The sequence below is a fragment of the Oncorhynchus gorbuscha genome, linkage group LG14 (assembly GCF_021184085.1).
Source record: "Oncorhynchus gorbuscha isolate QuinsamMale2020 ecotype Even-year linkage group LG14, OgorEven_v1.0, whole genome shotgun sequence".
NCBI lineage: Eukaryota > Metazoa > Chordata > Actinopteri > Salmoniformes > Salmonidae > Oncorhynchus > Oncorhynchus gorbuscha.
This window is the reverse complement of record NC_060186.1, coordinates 3,433,158-3,449,067: the sequence shown is the minus strand read 5'-3', so window position 1 is coordinate 3,449,067 and position 15,910 is coordinate 3,433,158. Positions and strand designations below refer to the sequence as shown.

The 15,910-nt window shown below is 43.4% G+C and overlaps 1 protein-coding gene across 1 annotated transcript in view; it reads right to left on the bottom strand.

Moving 5' to 3' along the window:
• Positions 1-10,938, bottom strand: part of LOC123995982 (TBC1 domain family member 15-like) — a 90,886-nt gene extending 79,948 nt beyond the window's left edge. The window contains exons 1-4 of the mRNA XM_046299632.1: positions 10,652-10,938; positions 9,934-10,032; positions 9,765-9,836; positions 5,089-5,248 (exon numbers count right to left, since the gene is read on the bottom strand). Coding sequence (XP_046155588.1) covers positions 5,089-5,248; positions 9,765-9,836; positions 9,934-10,032; positions 10,652-10,675 — 355 coding nt within the window. The 5' untranslated portion in view covers positions 10,676-10,938. The remainder of the gene's footprint in view (positions 1-5,088; positions 5,249-9,764; positions 9,837-9,933; positions 10,033-10,651) is intronic.
• Positions 10,939-15,910: the final 4,972 nt, after the last annotated feature.

The following is a 15,910-nucleotide window of genomic DNA, read 5'->3' as shown; positions in this document are numbered from 1 at the left end:
ATATGAGAGAGACCAGCCAGAGAGGAGGGAGAGAAATATACTGTATATATGAGAGAGACCAGCCAGAGAGGAGAGAGAGAGAGAGAGAGAAATATACTGTATATATGAGAGAGACCAGCCAGAGAGGAGAGAGAGAGAGAGAAATATACTGTATATATGAGAGAGACCAGCCAGAGAGGAGGAAGAGAGAGAGACAAATATACTGTATATATGAGAGAGACCAGCCAGAGAGGAGGGAGAGAGAAATATACTGTATATATGAGAGAGACCAGCCAGAGAGGAGAGCGAGAGAAATGTACTGTATATATGAGAGAGACCAGCCAGAGAGGAGAGCGAGAGAAATATACTGTATATATGAGAGAGACCAGCCAGAGAGGAGAGAGAGAGAAATATACTGTATATATATGAGAGAGACCAGCCAGAGAGGAGAGAGAGAGAGAAATATACTGTATATATATATATATATATATATGAGAGAGACCAGCCAGAGAGGAGAGAGAGAGATAAATATACTGTATATGAGAGAGACCAGCCAGAGAGGAGAGAGAGAGAGAAATATACTGTATATATGAGAGAGACCAGCCAGAGAGGAGAGAGAGAGAGAAATATACTGTATATATGAGAGAGACCAGCCAGGGAGGAGAGAGAGAGAGAGAAATATACTGTATATATGCTAGCGTGCTAGACCGCTGCACGCTTAACAAGGTTAAGTCTTGCCAGGAAGAACCACAGAACGGCAAGGCCAAGAACAACAATTATGTTGCATTGCGGTTCCCGTGCTAGACATTGCGGTTCCCGTGCTAGACATTGCGGCTCCCGTGCTAGACATTGCGGTTCCCGTGCTAGACATTGCGGTTCCCGTGCTAGACATTGCGGTTCCCGTGCTAGACATTGCGGTTCCCGTGCTAGACATTGCGGTTCCCGTGCTAGACATTGCGGTTCCCGTGCTAGACATTGCGGTTCCCGTGCTAGACATTGCGGTTCCATTACTAGACATTGCGGTTCCAGTACTAGACATTGCGGTTCCAGTACTAGACATTGCGGTTCCAGTGCTAGACATTGCGGTTCCAGTGCTAGACATTGCGGTTCCAGTGCTAGACATTGCAGTTCCAGTGCTAGACATTGCAGTTCCAGTGCTAGACATTGCGGTTCCCGTACGAGACTTTAACAGTTCAAAGAAACCGGACATATCTCATTGCAGTAGGTTCCAGGTAATGACAATATATCAGCTGGACAGGTAAGGAATAGTGACATTTGTCTCTCCATAGAGGAAGCATGATGATGCTAAAACATTGATATGTTCTCCATGACTTTCCCTGACTAAAGAAAAAGGTCAAATCAATGGCCATTCTACTGTGGCCTACCCGGGCCTACTCTGTTCTGCTGTGCTCTAGGGTGTCCTGCTGTGCTCTAGGGTGTCCTGCTGTGCTCTAGGGTGTCCTGCTGTGCTCTAGGGTGTCCTGCTGTGCTCTAGGGTGTCCTGCTGTGCTCTAGGGTGTCCTGCTGTGCTCTAGGGTGTCCTGCTGTGCTCTAGGGTGTCCTGCTGTGCTCTAGGGTGTCCTGCTGTGCTCTAGGGTGTCCTGCTGTGCTCTAGGGTGTCCTGCTGTGCTCTAGGGTGTCCTGCTGTGCTCTAGGGTGTCCTGCTGTGCTCTAGGGTGTCCTGCTGTGCTCTAGGGTGTCCTGCTGTGCTCTAGGGTGTCCTGCTGTGCTCTAGGGTGTCCTGCTGTGCTCTAGGGTGTCCTGCTGTGCTCTAGGGTGTCCTGCTGTGCTCTAGGGTGTCCTGCTGTGCTCTAGGGTGTCCTGCTGTGCTCTAGGGTGTCCTGCTGTGCTCTAGGGTGTCCTGCTGTGCTCTAGGGTGTCCTGCTGTGCTCTAGGGTGTCCTGCTGTGCTCTAGGGTGTCCTGCTGTGTTCTAGGGTGTCCTGCTGTGTTCTAGGGTGTCCTCTTGCACTCACCAGCCAGAGAGGAGGGAGAGAGAGAAATATACTGTATATATGAGAGAGACCAGACAGAGGAGAGAGAGAGAAATATACTGTATATATGAGAGAGACCAGCCAGAGAGAAATATACTGTATATATGAGAGAGACCAGCCAGAGAGGAGAGAGAGAGAGAAATATACTGTATATATGAGAGAGACCAGCCAGAGAGGAGAGAGAGAGAGAAATATACTGTATATATGAGAGAGACCAGCCAGAGAGAAATATACTGTATATATGAGAGAGACCAGCCAGAGAGGATAGAGAGAGAGAGAAATATACTGTATATATGAGAGAGACCAGCCAGAGAGAAATACTGTATATATGAGAGAGACCAGCCAGAGAGGAGAGAGAGAGAGAAATATACTGTATATATGAGAGAGACCAGCCAGAGAGGAGAGAGAGAGAGAAATATACTGTATATATGAGAGACCAGCCAGAGAGGAGGGAGAGAGAAATATACTGTATATATGAGAGAGACCAGCCAGAGAGGAGAGAGAGAGAGAAATATACTGTATATATGAGAGAGACCAGCCAGAGAGGAGAGAGAGAGAAATATACTGTATATATATATATATATGAGAGAGACCAGCCAGAGAGGAGAGAGAGAGAGAAATATACTGTATATATGAGAGAGACCAGCCAGAGAGAAATATACTGTATATATGAGAGAGACCAGCCAGAGAGGAGAGAGAGAGAGAAATATACTGTATATATGAGAGAGACCAGCCAGAGAGAAATATACTGTATATATGAGAGAGAGGAGAGAGAGAGAAATATACTGTATATATGAGAGAGACCAGCCAGAGAGGAGAGAGAGAGAGAGAAATATACTGTATATATATATATATATATATATGAGAGAGACCAGCCAGAGAGGAGAGAGAGAGAGAAATATACTGTATATATATATATATATATATGAGAGAGACCAGCCAGAGAGGATAGAGAGAGAGAGAAATATACTGTATATATGAGAGAGACCAGCCAGAGAGGAGAGAGAGAGAGAAATATACTGTATATATGAGAGAGACCAGCCAGAGAGGAGAGAGAGAGAGAAATATACTGTATATATGAGAGAGACCAGCCAGAGAGGAGGGAGAGAGAGAGAAATATACTGTATATATGAGAGACCAGCCAGAGAGGAGAGAGAGAGAAATATACTGTATATATGAGAGAGACCAGCCAGAGAGAGAGAGAAATATACTGTATACATGAGAGAGACCAGCCAGAGAGGGAGAGAGAGAGAAATATACTGTATATATGAGAGAGACCAGCCAGAGAGGAGGGAGAGAAATATACTGTATATATGAGAGAGACCAGCCAGAGAGGAGAGAGAGAGAGAGAGAGAAATATACTGTATATATGAGAGAGACCAGCCAGAGAGGAGGGAGAGAGAGAGAGAAATATACTGTATATATGAGAGAGAGACCAGCCAGAGAGGAGGGAGAGAGAGAGAGAAATATACTGTATATATGAGAGAGACCAGCCAGAGAGGAGGGAGAGAGAGAGAAATATACTGTATATATGAGAGAGACCAGCCAGAGAGGAGAGAAATATACTGTATATATGAGAGAGACCAGCGTGAGAGGAGGGAGAGAAATATACTGTATATATATGAGAGAGACCAGCCAGAGAGAGAAATATACTGTATATGAGAGAGACCAGCCAGAGAGAGAGAGAGAAATACACTGTATATATATGAGAGAGACCAGCCAGAGAGGAGAGAGAGAAATACACTGTATATATTTGAGAGAGACCAGCCAGAGAGGAGAGAGAGAGAGAAATATACTGTATATATGAGAGAGACCAGCCAGAGAGGAGAGAGAGAAATATACTGTATATATGAGAGAGACCAGCCAGAGAGGAGAGAGAGAGAGAAATATACTGTATATGAGAGAGACCAGCCAGAGAGGAGAGAGAGAGAAATATACTGTATATATGAGAGAGACCAGCCAGAGAGGAGAGAGAGAAATATACTGTATATATGAGAGAGACCAGCCAGAGAGGAGAGAGAGAAATATACTGTATATATGAGAGAGACCAGCCAGAGAGGAGGAAGAGAGAGAAATATACTGTATATATGCTAGCGTGCTAGACCGCTGCACGCTTAACAAGGTTAAGTCTTACCAGGAAGAACCACAGAACGGCAAGGCCAAGAACAACAATTATGTTGCATTGCGGTTCCCGTGCTAGACATTGCGATTCCCGTGCTAGACATTGCGGTTCCCGTGCTAGACATTGCGGTTCCCGTGCTAGACATTGCGCTTCCCGTGCTAGACATTGCGCTTCCCGTGCTAGACATTGCGGTTCCCGTGCTAGACATTGCGGTTCCCGTGCTAGACATTGCGGTTCCAGTACTAGACATTGCGGTTCCAGTACTAGACATTGCGGTTCCAGTACTAGACATTGCGGTTCCAGTACTAGACATTGCGGTTCCCGTGCTAGACATTGCGGTCCCAGTGCTAGACCTTGCGGTTCCCGTGCTAGACGTTGCGGTCCCAGTGCTAGACCTTGCGGTTCCCGTGCTAGACATTGCGGTTCCCGTGCTAGACCTTGCGGTTCCAGTGCTAGACATTGCGGTTCCAGTGCTAGACATTGCGGTTCCAGTGCTAGACATTGCGGTTCTAGTGCTAGACATTGCGGTTCCAGTGCTAGACATTGCGGTTCCAGTGCTAGACATTGCAGTTCCAGTGCTAGACATTGCGGTTCCCGTACGAGACTTTAACAGTTCAAAGAAACCGGACATATCTCATTGCAGTAGGTTCCAGGTAATGACAATATATCAGCTGGACAGGTAAGGAATAGTGACATTTGTCTCTCCATAGAGGAAGCATGATGATGCTAAAACATTGATATGTTCTCCATGACTTTCCCTGACTAAAGAAAAAGGTCAAATCAATGGCCATTCTACTGTGGCCTACCCGGGCCTACTCTGTTCTGCTGTGTTCTAGGGTGTCCTGCTGTGCTCTAGGGTGTCCTGCTGTGCTCTAGGGTGTCCTGCTGTGTTCTAGGGTGTCCTGCTGTGTTCGAGGGTGTCCTGCTGTGTTCGAGGGTGTCCTGCTGTGTTCGAGGGTGTCCTGCTGTGTTCTAGGGTGTTCTCTTCCACTCACCTTCATGGTTGCTGGGTTTCTTCCTGAACTGAACAGTGTGAACCATGTCCCATTCTGTCTCACAGCTCAGCTGGTGCTCCACCTGCCTGGTAGGCTTGTCTCCTGGGTCTTGGCTCCCGCCCTGGTGCCTCTGGCCCCATTCAAACACAGAGCTAGACTCCTGGGAGAGAGAATACAGGTATACTCAGACTCACCCATATACTGTACTACCTACCCATATACTGTACCATCTCCATACAGTACACACACCTACCCATATACTGTACCATCTCCATACAGTACACACACCTACCCATATACTGTACCATCTCCATACAGTACACACACCTACCCATATACTGTACCATCTCCATACAGTACACACACCTACCCATATACTGTACCATCTCCATACAGTACACACACCTACCCATATACTGTACCATCTCCATACAGTACACACACCTACCCATATACTGTACCATCTCCATACAGTACACACACCTACCCATATACTGTACCATCTCCATACAGTACACACACCTACCCATATACTGTACCATCTCCATACAGTACACACACCTACCCATATACTGTACCATCTCCATACAGTACACACACCTACCCATATACTGTACCGTCTCCATACAGTACACACACCTACCCATATACTGTACCGTCTCCATACAGTACACACACCTACCCATATACTGTACCGTCTCCATACAGTACACACACCTACCCATATACTGTACCGTCTCCATACAGTACACACACCTACCCATATACTGTACCATCTCCATACAGTACACACACCTACCCATATACTGTACCGTCTCCATACAGTACACACACCTACCCATATACTGTACCATCTCCATACAGTACACACACCTACCCATATACTGTACCATCTCCATACAGTACACACACCTACCCATATACTGTACCATCTCCATACAGTACACACACCTACCCATATACTGTACCGTCTACATACAGTACACACACCTACCCATATACTGTACCGTCTACATACAGTACACACACCTACCCATATACTGTACTATCTACATACAGTACACACACCTACCCATATACTGTACTATCTACAATACTGTTCAAAAGTTTGGGGTCGTGTAGAAATGACCTTGTTTTCCATGAAAACACCTGAAATGAGTTGCAAAATGAACAGGAAATATAGTCAAGACGTTGACAAGGTTATAAATAATGAATTTTAATTTAAATAATAATTGTGTCCTTCAAACTCTGCTTTCGTCAAAGAATCCTCCATTTGCAGCCATTACAGCCTTGCAGACCTTTGGCATTCTAGTTGTCAATGTGTTGAGGTAATCTGAAGAGATTTCACCCCCATGCTTCCTGAAGCACCTCCCACCCGTTGGATTGGCTTGATGGGCCGTTCTTAAATACCATACGGTCAAGCTGCTCTCACAACAGTCAATAGGGTTGAGATCCAGTGACTGTGCTGGACACTCCATTATAGACAGAATACCAGCGGACTGCTTCTTCCCTAGATAGTTCTTGCATAGTTTGGAGCTGTGCTTTGGGTCATTGTCCTGTTGTAGGAGGAAATTGGCTCCAATTAAGCGCCGTCCACAGGGTGGACATGGCGTTGCAAAATAGAGTGATAACCTTCCTTCTTCAAGATCCCTTTAACCTGTACAAATCTCCCACTTTACCACCACCAAAGCACCCCCAGACCATCACATTGCCTCCACCATGCTTGATAGATGGCATCAAGCATCTTTTCTGCATCTCATGAATGTTCTTCTTTATGATCCTAACACCTCAAACTCAGATTTGTCTGACCATAACACTTTTTTTCCAAATCTTCCTCGGTCCAGTGTCTGTGTTCTTTTGTCCATCTCAATCTTTTATTTTTAATTGGCCAGTCTGAGATATGGCTTTCTTTTTCGCAACTCTGCCTAGAAGGCCAGCATCCCGGAGTCGCCTCTTCACTGTTGACGTTGAGACTGGTGTTTTGCAGGTACTATTTAATGAAGCTGCCAGTTGAGGACTTGTGAGGCGTCTGTTTCTCAAACTAGACACAAATGTACTTGCCCTTTTGCTCAGTTATGCACCGGGGCCTCCGTTTGCACTGTTCTGTGAAAAGGGGTTTTCTAATGATCAATTACCCTTTTGAAAGTATAAACTTGAATTAGCTACATAACGTGCCATTGGAACACAGGAGTGATGATTGCTGATAATGCTCCTCTGTACGCCAATGTAGATATTACTTTTTTTTTTATCTGCTGTTTTTCAGAAATGTCTAAGTGACCCCAAAATGTTGTACTATGTATATACAGTACATAGTTCTGGCTGGGTAGGTAGTGGTACAAATAAATACAGCAAAGGCTGGAAATACTATGAGAGGCTATTCAAATTAAACCGGTTTTGACAGAGAAAGAGAATAAGGGATCTTTTTTTTTCCTCCACAGAGAACCTAACTGACAGACATCTGTCCTGAGTGGCTGGTAGAGAGAGGAGAGTTATAGTTTCCATGAAGAGATGAGCCAGCTATGTGTTTTCATCACGACCGGGATGAACCATTTTAGATTCAGGAATCAGGATATACTTCTGGGCTTCGGTTTCCTGTCGCATGTCCGCTCTCAAAGGTTTTTATTTCAGTCAGAGATCACTAGAACATCCGCACTCTAGTGCAGCAGAGAAACAGAGTCAGGAAACATGAAGCGATGCTGCTGTCACATGACCAAGGTGATTGGAGCCAGACTGTGATTTGACAGTCGTCGTCGAGCTCTCAAGACAACAGATGTGTCACCATGGATACAGCCAAGCCAACATATAAAAATGTGGAGTGTTGTCACCATAATCCTGACTAATGTTCCCTTTAAGCTGTGCGGACACCGTGCAGAGAAACACCAGATTGAACTTCACTACACTTTATAGAGGTTTCCCCCCTTTAGTTAACACTATCAACGTTTCCCTTTACTGTGGGAATTGTGATCGAGTCAATGAGTTATTAGCTACTTCCAACGCAACAAAACTAATTGTGATCGAGTCAATGAGTTATTAGCTACTTCCAACGCAACAAAACTAATTGTGATCGAGTCAATGAGTTATTAGCTACTTCCAACGCAACAAAACTAATTGTGATCGAGTCAATGAGTTATTAGCTACTTCCAACGCAACAAAACTAATTGTGATCGAGTCAATGAGTTATTAGCTACTTCCAACGCAACAAAACTAATTGTGATCGAGTCAATGAGTTATTAGCTACTTCCAACGCAACAAAACTAATTGTGATCGAGTCAATGAGTTATTAGCTACTTCCAACGCAACAAAACTAATTGTGATCGAGTCAATGAGTTATTAGCTACTTCCAACGCAACAAAACTAATTGTGATCGAGTCAATGCGTTAGCCACTTTCAATGCAACAAAACTATTTGTGATCGAGTCAATGAGTTATTAGCTACTTCCAACGCAACAAAACTAATTGTGATCGAGTCAATGAGTTATTAGCCACTTCCAACGCAACAAAACTAATTGTGATCGAGTCAATGAGTTATTAGCCACTTCCAACGCAACAAAACTAATTGTGATCGAGTCAATGCGTTATTAGCCACTTTCAACGCAACATACCGAAACAAAACTAACTATTCAAGAGATGTTGTTGTAGTCAGAACGCGTCGGTGTATGATTCTATTGCATTGACAGGCACCACTCAGCCCGTACTCTACACAGACCGGTGGCATAACCACTCAGAGCTGCAGTAGGCCTATACACACACAACCAGCCCTGGATGCTGATTGGCTGACAGCTGTGGTATATCAGACCGTATACCACGGGTATGACAAAACATTTAGTTTTACTGTTCTAATTACGTTGGTATTAGCCCAGTGATAGGTCAGCTGCAGTCAGCAATAGGGGAGTGATTGCTTCCCACAAGACCACCAAACATGTACATTTCTAGAAATCTTTGAAAGGTGAGTCAGGTAAAGGGCTTTTGTTTTTGTCTTAAAGGGCCAGCGTTGTATTTTGAGACAGGCTTGAATAATACAAGTATCCAATAGGCAGAAGGTAGTATAATTTGTCTAATTCCCTGTAATAATGTCAGAATAATAATTCATTGTATTTTAAGTGGTTTCTTGCATCAAACACCATTGCCAGTCACCTCCTGGTCTGAAGGACAAGTGGATAAACAGGTTCACGTCAAGCCCTGCGTGTGGTTTTTTTCTCAAAGGTCTCATGAAATGTAGGTCTACATTGAACACCACACATTGGCTGCTACTGTAGGCTGACTGATAGAACAGCTATTTCCATGTTAAACAAATTGCACTGTGTCTGTATTATGGGGCGGCCTAGTGGTTAGAGCGTTGGACTAGTAACCGGAAGGTTGCAAGTTCAAACCCCCGAGCTGACAAGGTACTGATCTGTCGTTCTGCCCCTGAACAGGCAGTTAACCCACTGTTCCCAGGCCGTCATTGAAAATAAGAATGTGTTCTTAACTGACTTGCCTGGTTAAATAAAGGTCAAATAAAATTATCAGCACCAGACAACAGTTGTGGCCAAACGCCAATGAGCAGTTTTTCTACATGAATGTACCAGTAAGATTGATCAGAGTAATCTAGTTAGTATTTGAATATGTGTACACTTTGTTTATGATGACCTGAAACATGGAATATTATTATCAAATGATATGTAAATAAAGTCTAACCTTGGCAGCACACAGCATGGCAGAGTGGTCAACATCCTCCATGGGTTTATATTCCAGCACTATGTCTCCATCCTGGTAGAAATGACGAGAAGGAATGTTCAGTCTGATCTGTGGACATCATAACAAGGGAAGGATCTCATCTCATTCTGTCGTTCCAATATCGACATACCTGGTCCAGGACACGCAGGGATCCTGAAGTCAGAGAATCCTGCTCCTCACTCCTTTCTGGGTTGGTGTGTATAAAAACTCCATCATGCTCATATAGAACCTGAGAGAGAACGAGGGAAACGCATTCAGAGATGAATACAACTCATTATGTTGTTGTTGTTGGAGACTTGGTAAACAAATAGGGCTAGAGTACCTAGCTAACTTCATCCAAATCAAGTGCTATGTCCATGTGACAATGTAATGGGATACGTTGGCTGTATTGTTTATCATTTTGCTATTTGAACATTGACCAATTTCACATTCTTTCACCTTTCTACCTTTTCAGAAATGTGATGTTGTGGCTAACTAGGTAGCTGGCTCAACCAACTTCCTGACAACTTTTAAACTGTTTTGCATGTTTGTTTGTACAATAAGTTAGCTCGACTTGTCACTATGAAAGCGAACAACATGAGCCTGTTGGTAATTCTGGAAGTCGACAGGTTCAAGGTTTTTACAAGTAACTTCTTATGACCGTTTCAACATGAATCTGCACTACTCTGCCAACTGGACAGGCAACTTCTACTAACTAACCTTGTTAGTTGTCAAGTGTCGACAATGTTTTTGTTCAACTTCTAGTCAACTGTTTTCGGTTAAACTATTTACAAAACCTCACAGGACAACATGATCCGTTGACAATGCGAACAAAACAAAGCAAATATATATATATTAATTCTCAGCACCTTGAAACCCGCTGGAGTCGCCATGTCGCCTGTCTCAGCTGACGACGACGTGGTAGGTCAGCTCACGTGTTTCCAGTTGTTTTGGGAGGGCAGAATAAATAACTAAATTACTCGTCAATGTGTGTTGCTGATTTTTGACACATTCATTGTAAACCAACGACGCAAATAACGAGATCATTGAAAACGTTGAGTGTATCTCGCATACAACAGAGATGATTCATTGAACTGTTTATTTGTTCAAGTTTCCACTTCCGCAAACATTCGCCAGGGGAACATTAGTGTTAACAGGGGTGTCGTCATTATCCCGATTCTGTTGCAAAACTTTTCGTAAACGGAACGAAACGGGGCGGGACCTACCTTAATCTGTCCAATAGAATCTCTCGTTTTTTGGAACCGTTTGGATTAATGATTACACCCAGCAGTAGGAGTGGGAGGTGGCACCTTTGGACTTTGTCATAGGATGTTGTTTAGTGTTTAATTTGCCGCTTTTATTCCAGACAAAGGTTGTAAAACCCTGTACATATTCAGTCAAATATTCAAATCAAATTGTATTTGTCACATGTACCGAATACAACAGGTGAAGTAGACCTTACAGTTAAATGCTAACTTACAAGCCCTTAACAAACAATGCAGTTTCATGAAAAATAAGTGTTAAGAATTCCTTACTAAAATTAACTGAAGTAAAAAATAAATAAATAAGAAAATTGAAAAATAACAAATTATTAAAGAGCAATAATAAAATAACTAGCAAGGCTATGTACAGGGGGTATCGGTCAAAGACTGGTGTCATACCTTAAGCGAGCAGGTGATAAAATCAACTCTCTTCAATTCAAAGGGCTTTATTGGCATTGGAAACATGTGTACATTGCCAAAGCAAGTGAAATAAATCATAAACAGAAGTGAAATAGACAATAACAAACAACAAAAGTTTAAAAGGAATTAGAGACATTTCAAATGTCATATTGTGGCTATGTACAGTGTTGTAACGATGTGCAAATAGTTAAAGTACAAAAAGGAAAATAAATAAGGATAAATATGGGTTGTATTTACAATGGTGTTTGTTCTTCACTGGTTGCCCTTTTCTCGTGGCAACAGGTCACACATCTTGTTGCTGTGATGTCACAACTGTGGTACTGTATTTCAACCAATATCAAGATTGGATTGTTTTCAAATTCTTTGTGGGTCTGTGAAACTGAGGGAAATATGTCTCTCTAATATGGTCATACATTTGGCAGGAGGTTAGGAAGTGCAGCTCAGTTTCCACCTCATTTTGTGGGCAGTGAGCACATAGCCTGTCTTCTCTTGAGAGCCTGGTCTGCCTACGGCGGCCTTTCTCAATAGCAAGGCTATGCTCACTGAGTCTGTACATAGTCAAAGCCGTCCTTCATCTTGGGTTAGTCATAGTGGTCAGGTATTCTGCCACTGTGTACTCTCTGTTTAGGGCCAGTCATAGTGGTCAGGTATTCTGCTACTGTGTCTCTCTGTTTAGGGCCAGTCACAGTGGTCAGGTATTCTGCCACTGTGTCTCTCTGTTTAGGGCCAGTCACAGTGGTCAGGTATTCTGCCACTGTGTTCTCTCTGTTTAGGGTCAGTCACAGTGGTCAGGTATTCTGCCACTGTGTCTCTCTGTGTAGGGTCAGTCACAGTGGTCAGGTATTCTGCCACTGTGTACTCTCTGTTTAGGGTTAGTCATAGTGGTCAGGTATTCTGCCACTGTGTACTCTCTGTTTAGGGTTAGTCATAGTGGTCAGGTATTCTGCCACTGTGTCTCTCTGTTTAGGGTCAGTCACAGTGGTCAGGTATTCTGCCACTGTGTCTCTCTGTTTAGGGTCAGTCACAGTGGTCAGGTATTCTGCCACTGTGTCTCTCTGTTTAGGGTCAGTCACAGTGGTCAGGTATTCTGCATGGCGCTTGTAACGCCAGGGTAGTGGGTTCAATTCCCGGGACCACCCATACGTAGAATGTATGCACACATGACTGTAAGTCGCTTTGGATAAAAGCGTCTGCTAAATGGCATATATTATTATTATTATTATTATTATTATTCTGCCACTGTGTCTCTCTGTTTAGGGTCAGTCACAGTGGTCAGGTATTCTGCCACTGTGTACTCTCTGTTTAGGGCCAGTCACAGTGGTCAGGTATTCTGCTACTGTGTCTCTCTGTTTAGGGTCAGTCACAGTGGTCAGGTATTCTGCCACTGTGTACTCTCTGTTTAGGGCCAAACAGCGTTATAGTTCTCAGTTTTTCTTGGTTGATGAGCCCCAGACCTCACAACCATAGAGGGCAATGGGTTCTATAACCAATTCCAGTATTTTTAGCCTGATCCGAATTGGGATGTCATATTTGATGTTCCTTTTGATGACGTAGAATGCCCTTCTTGCCTTGTCTCTCAGATCGTTCACAGCTTTGTGGAAGTTACCTGTGGCGCTGATGTTTAGGTCGAGGTATGTATAGTTTTGTGTGCTCCAGTGCAACGGTGTCTAGATGGAATTTGTATTTGTGGTTCTGGCGACTGGACCTTTTTTGGAACACCATTATTTTGGTCTTACTAAGATTTACTGTCAGGACCCAGGTCTGAACAGAATCTGTGCAGAATAGCCAGTAGGAGGCACTCTTTCCTCTGGTCCATTATTTTGGTCTTACTGAGATTTACTGTCAGGACCCAGGTCTGAACAGAATCTGTGCAGAATAGCCAGTAGGAGGCACTCTTTCCTCTGGTCCATTATTTTGGTCTTACTGAGATTTACTGTCAGGACCCAGGTCTGAACAGAATCTGTTCTAGTTTCCTCGTCAGTTCATTAAGATATATGTTGAAGAGGGTGGGGATCAAGCTGTCTCACTCCACGGCCCTGTGGAGAGAAATGGGTGTGTTTTCTGCCAATTCTGACCGGACACTTGTTGTTAGTGTACATTCATTTTATAATGTTGCTTTTCCCCCCAACACCACTTTCCATAAATATGTATAGCAGACCCTGATGTCAAATTGAGTCAAAAGCTTTTTTGAAATCAACAAAGCATGACAAGACTCTGCTTTTGTTGTGTTTTCTTTGTCAATTAGGGTGTGCAGGGTGAATATGTGTCCTGTCATACGGTAATTTGGTGAAAAGACAATTTGACATTTGCTCAGTACATTGTTTTCACTGAGGAAATGTCCGAGTCTGCTGTTATTAATGATAATGCAGAGGATTTCCCCAAGGTTGCTGTTGAAACATATCCCACGGTAGTTATTGGGGTCGGATTTGTCTCCACTTTTGTGGTTTGGGGTGATCAGTCCTCGGTTCCATGTTTTAGGGAAGATGCCAAAGCTGAGGATGATGTTAAAGAGTTTAAATATAGTGAAGTGAAATTTGTTGTCTGTATAATTAATAATGTCATTGAGGATACCATCAACACCACAGGCCTGTTAGGGTTGGAGGGGTTGTATTGTGTCTGTATAATTAATAATGTATAGGACACCATCAACACCACAGGCCTGTTAGGGTTGGAGGGGTTGTATTGTGTCTGTATAATTAATAATGTCATTGAGGACACCATCAACACCACAGGCCTGTTAGGGTTGGAGGGGTTGTATTGTGTCTGTATAATTAATAATGTATAGGACACCATCAACACCACAGGCCTGTTAGGGTTGGAGGGGTTGTATTGTGTCTGTATAATTAATAATGTATAGGACACCATCAAAACCACAGGCCTGTTAGGGTTGGAGGGGTTGTATTGTGTCTGTATAATTAATAATGTATAGGACACCATCAACACCACAGGCCTGTTAGGGTTGGAGGGGTTGTATTGTGTCTGTATAATTAATAATGTCATTGAGGATACCATCAACACCACAGGCCTGTTAGGGTTGGAGGGGTTGTATTGTGTCTGTATAATTAATAATGTCATTGAGGACACCATCAACACCACAGGCCTGTTAGGGTTGGAGGGGTTGTATTGTGTCTGTATAATTAATAATGTCATTGAGGACACCATCAACACCACAGGCCTGTTAGGGTTGGAGGGGTTGTATTGTGTCTGTATAATTAATAATGTATAGGACACCATCAACACCACAGGCCTGTTAGGGTTGGAGGGGTTGTATTGTGTCTGTATAATTAATAATGTCATTGAGGATACCATCAACACCACAGGCCTGTTAGGGTTGGAGGGGTTGTATTGTGTCTGTATAATTAATAATGTATAGGACACCATCAACACCACAGGCCTGTTAGGGTTGGAGGGGTTGTATTGTGTCTGTATAATTAATAATGTATAGGACACCATCAACACCACAGGCCTGTTAGGGTTGGAGGGGTTGTATTGTGTCTGTATAATTAATAATGTATAGGACACCATCAACACCACAGGCCTGTTAGGGTTGGAGGGGTTGTATTGTGTCTGTATAATTAATAATGTATAGGACACCATCAACACCACAGGCCTGTTAGGGTTGGAGGGGTTGTATTGTGTCTGTATAATTAATAATGTCATTGAGGATACCATCAACACCACAGGCCTGTTAGGGTTGGAGGGGTTGTATTGTGTCTGTATAATTAATAATGTATAGGACACCATCAACACCACAGGCCTGTTAGGGTTGGAGGGGTTGTATTGTGTCTGTATAATTAATAATGTCATTGAGGATACCATCAACACCACAGGCCTGTTAGGGTTGGAGGGGTTGTATTGTGTCTGTATAATTAATAATGTCATTGAGGATACCATCAACACCACAGGCCTGTTAGGGTTGGAGGGGTTGTATTGTGTCTGTATAATTAATAATGTCATTGAGGATACCATCAACACCACAGGCCTGTTAGGGTTGGAGGGGTTGTATTGTGTCTGTATAATTAATAATGTCATTGAGGACACCATCAACACCACAGGCCTGTTAGGGTTGGAGGGGTTGTATTGTGTCTGTATAATTAATAATGTCATTGAGGATACCATCAACACCACAGGCCTGTTAGGGTTGGAGGGGTTGTGTTGTGTCTGTATAATTAATAATGTATAGGACACCATCAACACCACAGGCCTGTTAGGGTTGGAGGGGTTGTATTGTGTCTGTATAATTAATAATGTCATTGAGGACACCATCAACACCACAGGCCTGTTAGGGTTGGAGGGGTTGTATTGTGTCTGTATAATTAATAATGTATAGGACACCATCAACACCACAGGCCTGTTAGGGTTGGAGGGTTGTATTGTGTCTGTATAATTAATAATGTCATTGAGGACACCATCAACACCACAGGCCTGTTAGGGTTGGAGGGGTTG